Source organism: Lampetra fluviatilis, chromosome 2 (genome assembly GCF_964198595.1).
Source record: "Lampetra fluviatilis chromosome 2, kcLamFluv1.1, whole genome shotgun sequence".
Taxonomy (NCBI): domain Eukaryota; kingdom Metazoa; phylum Chordata; class Hyperoartia; order Petromyzontiformes; family Petromyzontidae; genus Lampetra; species Lampetra fluviatilis.
The window spans coordinates 4,455,203-4,471,264 of record NC_136276.1 but is presented as its reverse complement, the minus strand read 5'-3'; the positions used below and the strand labels follow the sequence as shown (position 1 = coordinate 4,471,264).

At 43.6% G+C, this 16,062-nt stretch overlaps 1 protein-coding gene across 9 annotated transcripts in view; it reads right to left on the bottom strand.

Annotated features, from left to right (window-relative positions):
• The window catches only part of LOC144940072 (histone deacetylase 4-like), a 188,310-nt gene that overhangs the window by 74,006 nt on the left and 98,242 nt on the right, over positions 1-16,062 (bottom strand). For 7 of the 9 annotated variants that reach the window (XM_078866752.1, XM_078866755.1, XM_078866758.1 and 4 more), the window contains 5 exons: positions 15,915-16,049; positions 14,726-14,844; positions 7,149-7,283; positions 5,432-5,675; positions 4,160-4,302 (listed from right to left, as the gene is read on the bottom strand). In XM_078866752.1, the coding sequence (XP_078722878.1) occupies positions 4,160-4,302; positions 5,432-5,675; positions 7,149-7,283; positions 14,726-14,844; positions 15,915-16,049 (776 nt within the window). The remainder of the gene's footprint in view (positions 1-4,159; positions 4,303-5,431; positions 5,676-7,148; positions 7,284-14,725; positions 14,845-15,914; positions 16,050-16,062) is intronic. The other 2 variants (XM_078866757.1, XM_078866759.1) reach the window with 2 other exon arrangements.

Sequence of the window (16,062 nt, the reverse complement as noted above, 5' to 3'; positions counted from 1 at the left end):
GTTTCCGTGACAAACCAAACTAATTGACTGTTGGGTGGTGGTGGGTTAACGACACATTTACATTAACGCAATTTAACCCCCAAAACACGTTTATTATGGGTAATATTGCTCGTGAAATCCTAGTACGTGTTATACTAACCAAGTCTAGGGTTGAGGCTTCTGCCCCGAATGTGAAGTGAAGCAGCCTCAGGAGAATCTGCATGAGGAACTGCAACTGTACCAATCAGTGCGGCATTTGCGGCAGTAAAAAAGTAATGCCATGCTGCGTTGCTCACTGTGCGATAATGGTGGCGAAGACACTGACTCACTGCTCTCACCTGCATCACGTAACTGTAGGCCCTGTTCTGCCAAAATGTCAAGTCCCACTGTTCCCGGAAATTAACATGACATGTAAGTTATGACCAAATAACAGTGGTTTAGGGAAAGGCAGGAGCAGAGGGAAATTATTCGTTTTTTTCAGGGGAAAATGTCAGGTGATGGTTAGTGGTAGTTCATGATCAGTGGATAACAAAGTAAAAAAAACACCTCTCATTCACGATTCAATCATGGTTAATGACAAGATAGTCAATGAAATCTTCATCATCATCATCATAATCAGTCATAAACTAACTATTGCTGGGTGAAGGCCCTCCCCAAGCCATGATCCCTCACTGTTGCAAAACGACATCCTAAACATCAGCTGATTTCACTGCTCCGTCTCCATGATGGATGTGGAACTCACTCAGGTGCGTTCACCCTTTCGGTTGCCATTCTGTCGTTCTGTCGAGCTCTCGCCATCATCTCTTAGAGCCATGACGGCTTTTGGATACCATTGGTACCTCATTTGCCAGTAAAAAATATGATAATTGCTTTTTTACCCTTTTATCTGGCAACAAAACTGTCACCTTTTTTTATCGAGGAGTCATGTTTGCATAGACCACAATACCTGCAGTCATAATGCAAACAAATAACATAACTCTGCTTTTGGATAACCATCGAACAAAGACGGTCACCGCATCGCGCGCTTTCCGATAAGCTTCTGCGCCCATTCCGGAACGCTCTTCCTTCCGGTATTAAGAAGACACTGGAGCTATGCACTTTTAAATCTAGATTGAAAACTAAGTTCTTGAGAGTAGTTTTTTTCTGTTTAGTTTGTTGTTCTTCCCCCGCACCTCTGAATAGCACAGTTTGCTACGTATGGTGCGAAATAAGTAAAACAAACATACATACATTCATATGTATGTTGAACATTCTCTACCCCATGCACGTATGCATGTTGAACATCTTTCACATCGTACGTAGTCAACCGTGATAATCGGAACCCACTTGCTTTTTTCACCTTCATATCAATAGTCGGAGGCCTCTACCAAAATTATGCAACGAACTAGACCGCCTGCTCTTTGTTTCCTTAGACTATATGCCCAATATATACTTGTAAAGGTTATTTTTCTTCACATTCACCATGACCACCAGGTTCATTTCCGATGATTTATTGGACCTCAAGCTATGAGTATTTGTTTAAATAGGGAAACACTGGTGGCCACATTAAAATAGATTCCACTGCTAAGTAACGGGCTGTAAATCTACTTAACAGCATGCTTAATTCTCAAAGCTCCCCTGCCTGAGTTAGCTGCAGGTACGATTTTATTTCAAGGCTCTTTTCTCTCACCACAACCCTCCCCCCTCCACCTCCTCCTCGCTCTCTTCCCCTTGCCCCAGGATCCCTGTTGGCTGGCCCTGCACCTCTCCCCCTGCTGCGCTGCGGACGGACACACGTGGGCACGGTGCCAGACACATCTGGTGCTGTGATGTGTAATCAAGCCTTGATTTATTATTTCCGCCGCTGGTGCTAATTGCAATAAGCGGCCACACGGATACATTTCAGCTTCATGTCTTTGATGCGAGCAGATGCAGTCGCGATAGGTAGTTTGTAATGACAGCACCGAGGGCTAATTAGGGTTGCTAGATTCATAATGTTGACCGGATATTTTAGATAACGACATTAAAAAAAAAGAAACAAAGCAATTAACTGTGTTGTAAAAATGATATCGTGTCACGCTGACGCAAATTTCACGTGTAAAAAAAGAGCGCAACGACGTATTTAAATGGGGACGTGCGGAGGGTGTTGAAGGCACGAGGAGGAAGGACGCAGTCCCCGTGCGCGCGTGAAAATTGTACCGCCTCGCAGCCACCCGTTAGTGCAATCCCTGCCGCCGTCTGCATGTGGCATCGCACGCCAATTAGAATGCCACCGCTGACGCCGATGGAAGTCCATTGGCGTTGTCGGGTGACGCTTGGAGCCTGGGAACAAGCTTTTAAAGTTCCACCTCCCTCCCACCACCCCCCAGAATATCGGTGATCGTGCCAGCATTGAAGAGAAACAACAGCAGTGTGCACACTCTTCTGGACATCTGTGAAGAAAGAGCTTCATAGCTCATCGGAATTATCCAGTATGAATACATAATATGCCTATAAATCGAATACTGCCTCGATGGGGATGTGCTGGAAAAAAAACCCAACACTTTTGGAAGTATGGACACATATAATGCAAATGTCCATTCCCGGTTTGAAAAAATGAATTACAGTTTATGTCTGTGCAAAGGTTGTAGAATAATTTACTATTTTTTAATTACTAAAGCACACGAATGTAAGCAGTGAAGGGCAGTGCGATACACTTCATTGTTACACTGTACGATGCTCCAATATCTATGCTGCTCACATTCACCAATTCACACCTACTAGCTTGGTGAACTATGGTAAAAAAAAAACCCTAATGACCCACATAATGTTGCAAGGCCCTCATCCAGTCGTGAGTTTTAAAAAGCGATATACATGAATAAGAACAAAAATGTTGTTGTTTCTTTTCCTTTAAGTTGGTACATCTTGTAAAATAATCTGCACATATAAGTAGTGTGTAAAAAAAATGTCATGGCATAACTTCAGTCATGAGCAGCAGAGGGTTCAAATTAATATTCGATGCTAACAACTTCGTATAAATCCGTTGCCATAAAACCACATGGTGCTCGAGGGCCAATCCAAAACTACCGCCCAGACATTAAATGCACCGATTCTCCACCTGAGTGCTTAATCCTCATTGCGTATATCTTTTCTAGCACACTAACCCCCTCCCTGCCCAGTCGCCTCATTATTCTTTGAAGTTTAAACATATTCTTGCACAAGGTAAGCTGTACATGTGCCACGATCTGACTCTTGACAAAGCTTAAAGCCTTCGTTGAATACAACAAATATGTTTTTTTTCATTTTCCATTCATACCTGTCATTATTAGTATGGCCCCGAAATAATAATAACTGTGTAAAAAAAGTATTGGTAAGCTAAATTGCAAAAACAACCATAAGTGTGTTATTTTGGCCATAATCCGGCAGTGATCTGGTCAGGTGGTGTTGTGGCAGAGTGCTCAACTCACGAGAGGAAGGCTGGGAGTTCAAACCCAGCAGGCAATCATACCCCAGGGGGTCAATAAAATAAATACCACTTCGTGTGAATTCAGCAGTGGCTGCCCTAAATCAGACTTAGCTCCCGCCAAAGAAAGGTGGAATTTAAATTAATATCCCAAGGCTGCCAATGGAGAATGAGCGGAGATATGCTGGCCAGGAGTACGAGCCACATGCTACTTTTTTACATAGTTTTACGACATCAAAATCATAACATTTATTTACTCAGTAAAGTCTCACTGAGTTTTTCAGTTATGTCCTGATACGTTTTCAGTAAGGGGGCAATGCCACTATTTGTTTTCCCAAATGACAAATTGTGTGGACAATTTGTTAAAGAGGCCTACTCTTTTTGAACTAACGTTGCAAGATGTTCGAAGTATACTGTGAACTGGACGGTATTGACCACAGAGGCCATGGGGCTTAAAAAGGAAACTCTGAAACAAGCAAAAATTACGAGTCTAACAGGTAGGCTTTTGTGACCAATATAATTCACAATCCAGGTTTTTTTTGGGGTTAGATCGCGTAAATATAAATGTGTCGTTAACCCACCACCACCCGACACAGCCAATTCGTAAAGATTTGTCACGTCAACAAAAACGTGCCAATTAGTTACTACTTCAGCACACCGGTGTGTTGGAGAGTAAACCCCACAACGTGAACAATTTGGGTGCGGCGTTTTGCAGGCTGTTGCTTGGCCACGTCACTTGTGGGGCCGTGCGCCTCTTGCCTTGCCAAGCTGCTGCTTGTGGCGTTCCAGGAACTGCTGGTGCTGCTGCTGCAGGACCAGCTGCTGCAGGGCCTGAGGGCACGTGGGCAGCGGCGCCGAGTGAGTGCGGCTCAGGCTGCGGTGCCGCGGCAGCCGGGCACGCTCTGCGGTTCACGGGGGGCGGCGGTGAGGATCGGTTGGGGAAAAAGGAGCGAGAGAAACGGGTTGTAAGCCAAGTGCAGCGGGCGGCGGGGGAGGGAGGAGTCAAGTGAAAGGTGGAGAGCGGGAGGGAGGGTGTGGGACGGCAGATGGGTGGGTAACAGCCAGAGCGGTGGCAACACAGAAAGATGGGAGGGTGGCATTGGAGATGAATGGTCGAGGAATTTAATGAAAATAAGCAAAGTGCACATGTATTTTTAACTTCTTTCGCACCGTGCGTAACCCACCGTGCTAATCGGAGGTGCGGGAGAAGGCCGACAAATTAAACACAAAAAGCAGTTCTTCAAAAAATTAGTTTTCAATCGAGGTGTAAAAGTGCGTTTCCAGACGGCTGCAGAGGTGCGTTTAATAAAGTGCCACGACACGGTGACCGTCTCCATTTGTCGTGCAGCCAAAAAGCGGTCGCGATGGGTTTGCGCGGATTCACAGAAGATGTGGAAAGTGGGCGGAGCGGGTGAAAGAAGGGCACCGAGGGAGAGAGCGCCACAGTTGGCGGAGGGACAAGGCGGAATGCGCACAAAGAGGGGTCAAGTGGCTGTTTTAGTTATTATTATTTTTTGAGACGTAGTCGGAAACAGACGTCATGCTCCCAGCAGCAGCTGCTGCATAGAGGAATATAAATGGTCACAAAAGACGTAACATGTTTTAAAAGAATTAAATACATCCTCTCAAATAAAAAAAGTCCCCTAGCAGTATAAACACCAGTGTCCCCATTGTACAAGATGCTGCAGCTAACGGGGATATACAGTTAGCCCTGCCTTATCTGTTGTATTTACCCATAGAATCCTGTCTTATAATGCTATGACATGATACACGTTGTATGCCCTTTGTATGATTGAACCACTCATCAGAACAAAATTGCAGATTGAAAACGTAAATTTTTGGCAGGACGGTTAGAAAAAAACACGCTTCCCATGTTTACCACAAACATCCATACATATGTGTGTATGGGCACGGGTGTAGATGTGCGTTCATATCCAACAAGACTTGGTCAGAATATATGGTACGCACATAATCACGGAAAAGTAATAGGCTTAGACGTCAGTGCACATGCGGGAGATAAAGTGACCGCACCTGTGTGTTTTGGGTGCGGAGGGCGGGCCTGCTCACTCTGCAGGCGTGCCGACTGCAACAGGTTCGGCTGACTGCAGCTCTGGCTGAGACTGACGCCGTGCCCCTGCGCCTGGCCCTGCCCTGGATGCTGCCCTTCTCCGTTGACAGCACGAGCGGCCAGGTAGAGGGGCAGCGGCGGAAGAAACTGCCCCGGCATTGCCACTCGCTCTGCCTGCTGTTGCTTGGCAGAAAGTGCCATCGTCGCCTGTCGAGGTCACATGCAACAACACAAAGACAAAGATCCCCCTCCCGTGTAGCCTTAACAGACCGTTGGGGCAAGTGATGTCAGCGAGTAGCACCTGTGAAGGTCGGAACGGCACACGAGGGGGTGGGTGGCCAGCACCACGCCCGGCCGCCTTTGTCTCCCCAGTGGCGATGTTTGCACATCGCACCAGGTACTCATTTGAGGCTGAGTCGACCTAGGGGAGGCCCAGGACCGATTCAGGTAACCGTCACTGGTGTTGGCCGTGAGCGGGAATCAAACTCGGGTCGCCGGGTTCGTAGAGCACCGCGCTAACTATTGCATTACCGAGGTCGCATGCACACGCGCACACACGTGTGCTCATTGAGTATTACATCATCATCGTTAGCCATGGTCAATCAACTTCTGGATGAAAGCCTCTGCAATCTGTAACCATCTTTCACGATCCTGCAATATATTGAATCCATCTAGCGCCGACACACGAGCTGATTTCATCAAACAGGACACCTGGATTTAACCATAGCTATACATGCTATACACAGATTATTAGACACAGACTACTCTGCAGATGCACATTTTATTCATGTTCTTAGGCTCACCTTCAATGGAAGGTGATAAACTGTTCTCTCTGTGTTACAATTACAGGAGACGCTCAAAAGGACACATTCTTTTCCAATTCGTGGCATTACCAAGTGCTCGCTTTTATTTCGTTGCGTACTTCCAGGCCTCTATTGATTTTCACATTCATCTCCTCAATTGAAAGCACACTGTCACTTGTGTTGTGATCGAAACGTCGTGGGTTTTTTACCTTTATTATATTCAATTAATTTTTATTTAAAATTTTATTTGACTGTTTTTATTTCATATTTTTATTCAAGTTATTATTTTATTTTTATTTGTAATGATATTTTATTATTTTTATTCAATTGATTATTTATTAATTTTTTACATTTTTTCCTAATTTATAATTTTGTAAAAAAAAAATCTATTTACGTGACTTTACCGAAAGAACCAAGAACATGAATTCCTGCAGTCACGAAAGTTTCAAGTCATAACATTAAATGTAAGTTTTTTTTGTGAATCAGTTAAGTAAAAAAACATCTAATATGCATAAGAATAAAACATTAAAACAGTGAAACTGCCAATGGTGCCTGCATCGTAAACCAACCTTAAGATGTCCAAGGTAACGTTGTTTTTGCTATGAGACGTTCTAAGAGCCAATTGGAATGCATAACGCAAGAAAGCACCTGTAAGCGTCAAGCTGGATACCGTCTGTGCGAGCTGTGCAGAGCGTAGCTGAGTATTTAATTACCACAGTGGGGGAGAGGGGAGGGGGGGTTAACATGCAATGCGTGGCTAATGGAATGCACAGACAGCATCCCTCCTGAAGCATATCCCACCTGTGTGCATGTGCCGCTTGAATCCGAAGGGGCAAAAAGAGGTGTAGGAAAAAAGAAAAGATCGTGCATAACTCACCGTCAGCTGAGAGTTGTGAGCGGTCATCGAGAGGGGCAGGCCCAGTGAGATGTTGGGCAGCGACGGAGAAGTGTAGAGGCTCAGGGGACATGCTACTCCTTCAGGTGCCATTGTTTGACGCTGGGTTAAGGCGTGCTGAGGAGAAATAATAACATCAAATATAAATAATAACATCAAATTATAAATGATGACATCAAATATAAATCTGAAATAAACGTACACATGTGTATCATCAAACAAATCATCAAACAACAAGCATCGTTTACCACCAAGTGGCAGTGAATTCACCAAAGCACTTATGCTAGGTTATGTGCACTTTGAGGTGATATGAAGTAACAACTGGCAGGAGTTTATAGGATTAAATTTAGTGTTTAGGATAAATGACTGAGCGACTGGAAGATGTGCCACCAGCACTCCTCACGGTGTCAACCAGCTTTATTTTAGCCACCCAATGCTCTCCTATTAGAGTCGTTGTGACACCACTACCTCCCATTGTTGCTGGCGGCAAATGCATTTAACTGCTCAGTTGCGTCTTTCAGAAGCCCCATTTCTATATTGGATAATGCCATTCCGAACACCCACTGATATATAAAGAATATGAAATACATTACTTCACGAGAGGAATACATAGGCACTTTCTGGGCTGATACAATATATATATTCATAAAGTGTGGTCAAGTATCACACTTCATGAAGACAAGAGGTACAATTTGTCTTTCTTGCTCCTTAGCATGGCAGCCACAATTAGAGCTGTAATACAAATTATTTTTTTCCTCATAGTTTTTGTCGACAGGTCAGAATTATATATCTGAAAAAAGTAAGTTGTCAAATTTGTCACAGTGCATGTAAAAGTTTAGAATAGTTGCCCAGAAGGAAATTGCCAATGTTTTACTTCCCACCACCCCACCTCCCCCGTGGTACAGGGTGAGCACGCTCGTCATGTGCCATGTCAAAACTCCACATTAGTTTAAAAGTTTTCGCATACTGTTCAATGAAGAGCCATATGTTTTAACAACATGGAAATGTAAACGTCCTCTCTGTCTATTGGTAACTCATTATGTAATATGCTCCGCCGGTGCAATGACTTACAAAGTGGGATTATGCAATCTTTTACAGCATGTCCCTTGAAATGGTTTAAATGCAAACAAAATATTCCATAAATTTGTAAGGCTCTTTGTTAATTATTAATTTTTTTAATATGAAATAAAGAACATGCAATGTCAAAAAATGTGTAAATTTGGGGGGGGTAGGAAGTTACACCAAACGTTTTAGTTGCCATTTTTATTAATTTCTGCAGAAAATGTATATCAGTACCGACATGTATCTGCAGTGGTGGGTACAAATCCTCACTCTTATGTTATTACTGTGCTTTGTAGGTTAGCACGGTAATAACAGTGCATAATTGTAGCCGACACTGCAATTGGAGCTTTCACATCTAACACTGTGGCTGAAACGTCGTGAGAATTGTATTTTATAATATTAAATTTTTATATATGTGTAGTGAGTCACTTCAGAGACACTAATAGTTGGAGGCATACACGTTTATTCTACACTTTCCACAGTATAGGGGATAACTATATACGGGCCAGGACAGCCGGCACACTGCCTGACCCAACACAGACGAGGAGTTGATGATGGGGACGAAGACTTGTGAAGACAACGGGTTCCATTCCCAAACCGCAGCATCGGGGCCTACCTTTATCCTCCCCAGCGTGGCCTGGCTCCGCCCTCGGCCACGCCCCCTTCTGGAACCGACCAGAAGGATCTGGGCTCTGCCCCACGGAGGACGCTAGGGTAGCTACCCTAGCGTCCTCCGGCTGGGACCTAGGGGAGGCTAGCTTGACCCACCGCTGGCTCGGTGGGTCCCCTGACCACTGGTCGCGCAGAGCCTCAGCTCTTACAAGAGCTGCAAGGCTGGGGAGCCAGGGTCCTGCCTGCCAGGACCTATTCTCCCCTTGACCGCTGGTGACACTGAGCCTCAGCTCTTAGAAGAGCTGGAAGGCTTGGTCCAGGGTCCTAGCCATCTTGAGCTGGCTTGAGTCTTCGTCTGAGGAGAACTGGCGGGCGCTCCCCGCGCTCGCCCTTTTATACCCGTCTGTAACAGTCCTTATCCAATCCCATGCTCCCTCGTGGGACCCTCTGATTGGTTCTCTCGAATTTGTGTTTCGATCATCTTTTACCCTTGGCCGTTGGTCTGGCGGGAAAGTGTGTTTACGATCCGCTCCCACCTTTCCCTGACCCCGGCCGTTGGTCCCAGAGTGGTAACTCTGCATTGCCCCTCCGATTACATAGTGGCCCCGCAGGTTACCGAATAGAATGTGTCTAGCACCTCTACACATGCATAAAGACGTGACATCTAAAAATGTTGTAAAAATATGATAAAAATACCGTATAATGTCATCACAAGTAGTAACTGAAGTGTGGGTATATGTAATAAAAAATTATGTTTTTTTGATCATAAGAAAAAATGTTAGAGTGACATACACAAGTGTTTTTGTAAAATCTAGTGAATCCTGTATTCACAAATACGATCTTTGTAATCAGCGTTTTATAAAAAAAAAACTCTTCATCTGACCAGTGGAAACACCTGAGAACAAGTACATTATTCCAACTATGATGGACACGGTTGAATGATATTCTGCCACTGCCCTGCATCAAATTTGTTTTGTTTATGCGATTAAATATTCACGTTGAAAAGTCCGACTCCAGCACGCAAGGCTTTTGTAGCAAACACAGGCTCGGCTAAATTTAGCGGCATGACTCATGCGTAGCCGATGCAGGTGACATTTTCAGCCGCCAAAGAGACAGCTTGAAATTACTTTTTGGTGATATGACTATATTTTAGACCCATCTAAATATAACAGTGATTATGCACGTATGTTTTACTCCGCACATTATCGTCATTGCCAATGATGGGTTTTAAAAAACAATTACAGATTGCAAGAATGCATGCAAATCTTGCCGAAATATTGTATGAAATTAATTAATTGCCAATGAACGACAATTGATGTCTTGATATTTGTAAACACATATAGATGTTTCATGCGACACATGTTAACAGGAATACTTGGGTCGCTGTCCTCGGTAACGTGGTCATGTCATATCTAGCTCTGAAGCAATGCTTAATAACCTACAAAACCTTGCAAGTGACCAATGCAATTTTTGATGGCTTCTGCCAATTCTTCTAAATGAGGGGAATTCAAGGAATAAAAGATTTACTTCATATTTACACTGGACATAGGAATATGAATGTCCACTTGATAAAACGCATAGAAAAATAAAACATTACCTTCCTCTTATAATTCTAAACACATGGCATAAACTCTTTGCTTCCAAGAAATGCACAGTTATGTGCCTTGGTCAAAATGTTTTGATTATTATTAAATGAGGTTAAGGTCAGTTTTGAAAATGAACGACGAAAATGCGGCAACGACCATTCTGACATCAGGCCGATCTCAAAGAAGGATCTTTCTTCCCTTGTGATGCATTACAATTACGACATTATAAATGACTTGACGCATTCTCGATTATGAATGTACACAATAAATGTGTACTCTTAGTTCTTTCGGTAAAGTCACGTAGGTAAAAAATGAAATAAAAATTAATAAAAATAAAACATTGTTTTATTTTTATTATTATTAATTAATTTTAATTTCATTTTTTACCTACGTGTTTTATTTTTATTAATTTTAATTTCATTTTTTACCTACGTGACTTTACCGAAAGAACTAAGAGTATGAATCCTTGCAGTCACGAAAGCTTCAAATCTAGAAACAATAAATGTGTACAAAGTAAATGCACAACCCTTTTCTCAATCCACTGACTGGACGAGGGCCCACCATCGCTGTGCGGGTTAAGGACATTTTCTGTCCATACTTCACCACGCTGGTCAGTGCAGTTTGGTAAAGGCGGGGGAACAGAGACGGGGGGTAAGCAAAGAAGTACACTACAACAATGGATTTTGCTGCGCTGCCCTCTACTGCCCACGCTGTAGCTCGGTGGCAGCCGATAGTCACTCAACAATGCGTCATCTGAGCTCAAACCCTGTTTGGCTTCAGACACGTGATGAGATCGCGCACATTCTCGGGCGATTGGGCCCGAGGTAAATGTATAAAGATGTATTCTCAGACTTCACTGCAGTTGAGGGGAAATTAAATGTTTTGTATATACTGTAATGTACACAGTACACAAACTATACACACGATTTAAAAGCCAATATTGCCACATGTACCTGTAAACCCAAACAAATGTAGCTTTAATTAATACTTCTAAACCCAACTGTAAAGATCTAATCAGTATATATATTTTAAAAAACATTATCTAACTTCAATTTATGTTAAAATATATGAATGAAAATAAAAACACACGTTATATAAAGCACACGAGGCACAGCAAACAGCACTTATTTATATGAAATTAACATATAATAAATGTTACAGCAACACAAAGATGGCATTATTCACCAAGTCCTACAGGTTTTCTTTAAGTAATTTGTTTCTGTGGAGCGCTAACAAATGTTAACAATGTTTTTTTTTAAGTTGGCTTTGCTCCTAAAACTAAATTCGAACATGTGATGTGATGAAGGTCGAATGCAATGTCGTCTACTGCACCCGTTGCTGCACGACTCATGACATAACGTCCAACCCGGTGGATTACGACAAGGCAGTGCAGTTACAAGGAAATGAACGTGAATGCTGGGAAAAATGTAAATGGTCAAGCGGTTGTGCGTTCGCTGCTTGTCACAGAGGTTCACTGCGTTTGAATCGGGTGGGCCGCCCTGGTTAATAACTGCAGGCGTACTGAACACAGAATGAGCATCGTCTGGTTTGCGGCGAACGTTAAAGATCCCGTGACGTGATTTGAAAAGAGCAGGCCATTATGTGTGCTGGCGTCATGGTTCAAATGAGAAAAAAAATAACCTGCAAATCAGTGAAGGGGGGATTCCATATCTATATAATTAGTCAAGTGGGATTCCACATCCCAACGTCGCCCCCTACCACCGATTAAACTACTGCAGACTGTCTGTGAAGCATATCGCCTCTGTGATAGCGTTGTGCTGTAAGATTGGCGTGAAAACAGAAAAATACGCACAATTTTTCCTCTGTTCGTCAGATATGACGAATATATCCACGGTTAATGTTTTGCCGCTATCAAATGATGGTCCCATAGATTGCTCTAACCCATAGAAAATTCCGGTTGAGCAGTTTTTTTGCAGTTATATCGATGGGACAATTTGATGTTCCCGTTGCGATGCTTGAAGGCAATGCACAGATCAAAGCAGTTAGCGTTCTTTGGTCTAACACTGGTTAGACAAGGCTATAAAGGAGGCTGTCTCTGGTGTAGGCCAATCAGTTTTAAGGACATGCATGTTTGACTACAATCATGCGTGGTAAATGCTGACTTTGATGCCTTGGAATAGATGTCTATGTGGTGTTTGAACATCTTAACACCTGTGTTATTGCTGGAATGGTTAACGCCTATTATTTTTTCATCAGTTATGAAGAGAACTAAGAAATCAAACGGCAACATAATGAAATCGAAATTAAGGCAGAAAAGTGATGATGATGATAATGGCAGAGGATGCCAGGCATTAGAACACGATTAGGTGAGGTAAAACGGGAACATGGAAAGAAGCAACGATTGGTTATCATCCAGCAGTGGACATTCAACGGCTAAAGAAGATTTACAGATTATCTTATCGTTGCCTTGAGTTTGGATGAGCGAGGTGCCATTTGTACAAGTTTGTTTTGACGAAAGCGCTGAGATAATTATAGTCGAGTCCCGTTTAAATTTAGTGGAACAGGCCATGCGCTTTTATAAAAAGCACGCTGAAACTTGGGACGATGCTATTTGCAAGTGTCCTCTGACACAGAGACCATCCTGGGCATCTAAGGAGTTGACACGCGGCACTCTGGATTGCACAACATTTATCAGTCCTGTCGCGCAAGCATTGCAATGTCCCATATCACTTCCGAGAACGTGACATGCAAGAAGCCATTGCTGCCAGAAGCGGTGTTCAAAATTGATTTTTTTTCTTAAAATTTCCTTTCCCACGAGGCACAACACTGGGTGCAACAGTAATGCAAATTGAGGCTCATCAATATTAAACGTTATGATCACGCAGACAACAGTACAGATGATCTGTCCCCATTGCTATATTTTCCACACGATGGAGAATCAAATCTGTGGCAACTAACAACGATAATTTCCATTCTACACAAAGCGGTTGCTAAATGTACTTAGGTAAAGCATTGCAATTTGTCTCTTAACATGAATGCATTTAAAAGTTTTTTTTTTAAACAACAGCTGTGGATAGTGGTGCTTAATCCTCTGTGCAGTTTAGTCCAATAGTCACTGCCAACTGCTGATGCACATGACGATATCACTAAAGAGTGAAGGAGAGCTTTAGTCTCCAAGCCTCCAGGGTTCGTGATGAGCAGAGACAGTCCTCCGGCATGGACTCGGTTCATTTATTTAGCCAGGATGAGCTGCCTTCCTCCATGATCAATTAACGAATTAAAACAGTGCACAGAGTGTATTTGCTAATGACTGCCACGTCGACGACGGAGCTTTGTCACCTTGAGTGTGAGGAACTGCAGCCCGTGGCGGGCGAAATATCGCACGGGTAATGGAGTCACATGGCTTTCAGCACAATTCCAATTCAGAGTCGGTACAACGTGGTCATTAACGTAACAGTGTATTAACCCTGTTCCTCTCTGAACCACTGCTATGCTGTGCCTGTGCCCACACACCCCTGCATCCCCCCCCCCCCACGTGTAAAATGATCTAATTCTGCCTCTGCATTAAAATGGTGCATTTAGATTCCTGAATGAAGGTCAAAAATAAAAATAAGCACAAACAATCGGGCATTGTTTACAGAAGCATTGACTTTTTAAACTCAAAGTTAAACAGAAATTGTGATACTGCGTTGGCAGTGGTGCACAAGAACAAATAGCCAAAATTCAATACATTATCCAACAAGACTGGCCAAAAAATATATATATACACAGTGATACAATATACAACAGGTGGCATTTCAGGCAATGTCCCTTCTTTTCTCCTGTGAAGAACCATTTCCTGAAAGGTCGCCAATAAATATTTGTTTTCCTTTTCTTCTTGATGAATGTGTTTTTTCTTAGTTTTTAACTCGGCTTATCACGTATCATAAACAAAGACAAAGATTCCCCATATAGCCTGAACACTGTTGGGGCAAGTGCAGTTAGCAAGCACCTATGGAGGCCGGCACGGCGCATGAGGGAGTGGGTGGCCAACACCTTTGTCTCCCCATTGGTGATGTTTACAGACCAGGCTGAGTCGATCTAGGAGAGGTTCAGGACCGGTTCAGATAATCGTCACCGGTGTTGGCCGTGAGCGAGAATCGAACCTCGGTCGCCAGGTTCGTAGCACAGCACGCTAACCGCTGCACTACCGCTCCCCATATCATAAACACCCCCCACACACATTCTCTGTGCCATAGCGTGCGTGGGGAGTTCTGTGAGTCGGTGACACCGTCACCGATCGGCTTGCTTGCCCCAGTGAGGTGCGCACCACAACAGCGGTGTGAGAGAGCGACATACCTCTGGCTGGGAGGGCAGGTGGGGCCCTGCTGTTCCATTCTCGGTGGCGATGCCGCCGCCCGTGCTGTTGCCAGGGGAGCTGGGACTTGAGCCGGGCGCACTGCCGCTCAGCGGGGAGTCTACGAGATTCGGGCAGATACAGCGACGCACGTCAAGATCAATTAACTCAGCTGGCAAGCACAAGCCTCCCCGGCACCTGTAGCTGCTCCATTCCCATATTGATTCACAATAAAAAAAAATCACGGAAACATTTATTTATATAGAAAGTGGTGATTCATTTATAGATAATTGCGCTAAAATTATAGGGAGAAATTGCAGAGGACACAAGATTTTTATTTCAAAGCCTCGACATGCCCACCCACCAATTTCAACACACGTATTAAATATTAAAACACTTTCCCTCTGTCTGTCTGTAAGATCTGGAGGCATCACTTTCTCAAAATGTCAATCATCTGTGGAGAAGAAAGAAGAAAGTAAAAGGGTTATTAGAAGTATCTATCAGTGTCAGTAGAGCATCTATAAATAGATCACCATCTATGAAATGTAATCAAACTAAGGATGTCATGAGTTCCAATACATTTTCTGAGACAAGCTTGGCCCATCATCCCCCCAGGGACATTTTTTAAACCACTTTGTGGGAATTCAACAGTGGTCGTTCCAAATTGGCCACCACCATGGAAATGTGGGATTTTCACCATGACCCTTGGGACTTAACAAATTAACTACTTAACACGTAGTAAGCTTTCGCGACCAATATCATCCATAACAGAGGTTTTTTTAGGGTCAGATCGCGTAAATATATAAATGTGTCGTTAAAACCCGTCACCACTCAACACAGCCAATTAGTGTGGTTTGCACTTAAACAAAACGTGCAAATTCGTCACTAGTACAGCAAAACTTTCCCCCCCCCCCCAACAAATCAGCTATTACAGAATAAAAAAAATCCACCGATTAAACACTTTTCTCAAAAATATTTCACGTGCTAATATGTACGCATGTCGAACCTCTTTTTGCACCATACGTAGCCAACCGTGCCACGTTGCAACGAGCAAACTTGCAACAGCAAAGACTTTCCAACGGATCACACAGAACCGTGCTTTGGTGAATGAGCCTAATTCATCAGGTGACAGAGTGTGCGTCAGAAGCCGATAACGATTAGATCGGTTAATAATGGAGTTAGGCCAATTACCCGCCATCTCCAGTGGCCTCTTCTTAGCAGCTACGGCAGCAGACACGGGCCCCTTCCGGCGCAACAGTGGGCTGCTCCTCCGCTCCGCCACCTTCTGTTTAAGCCGCGAGCGCAGTTTTAGGTTTGGCTCCGACGCTGTGGGAAGCGG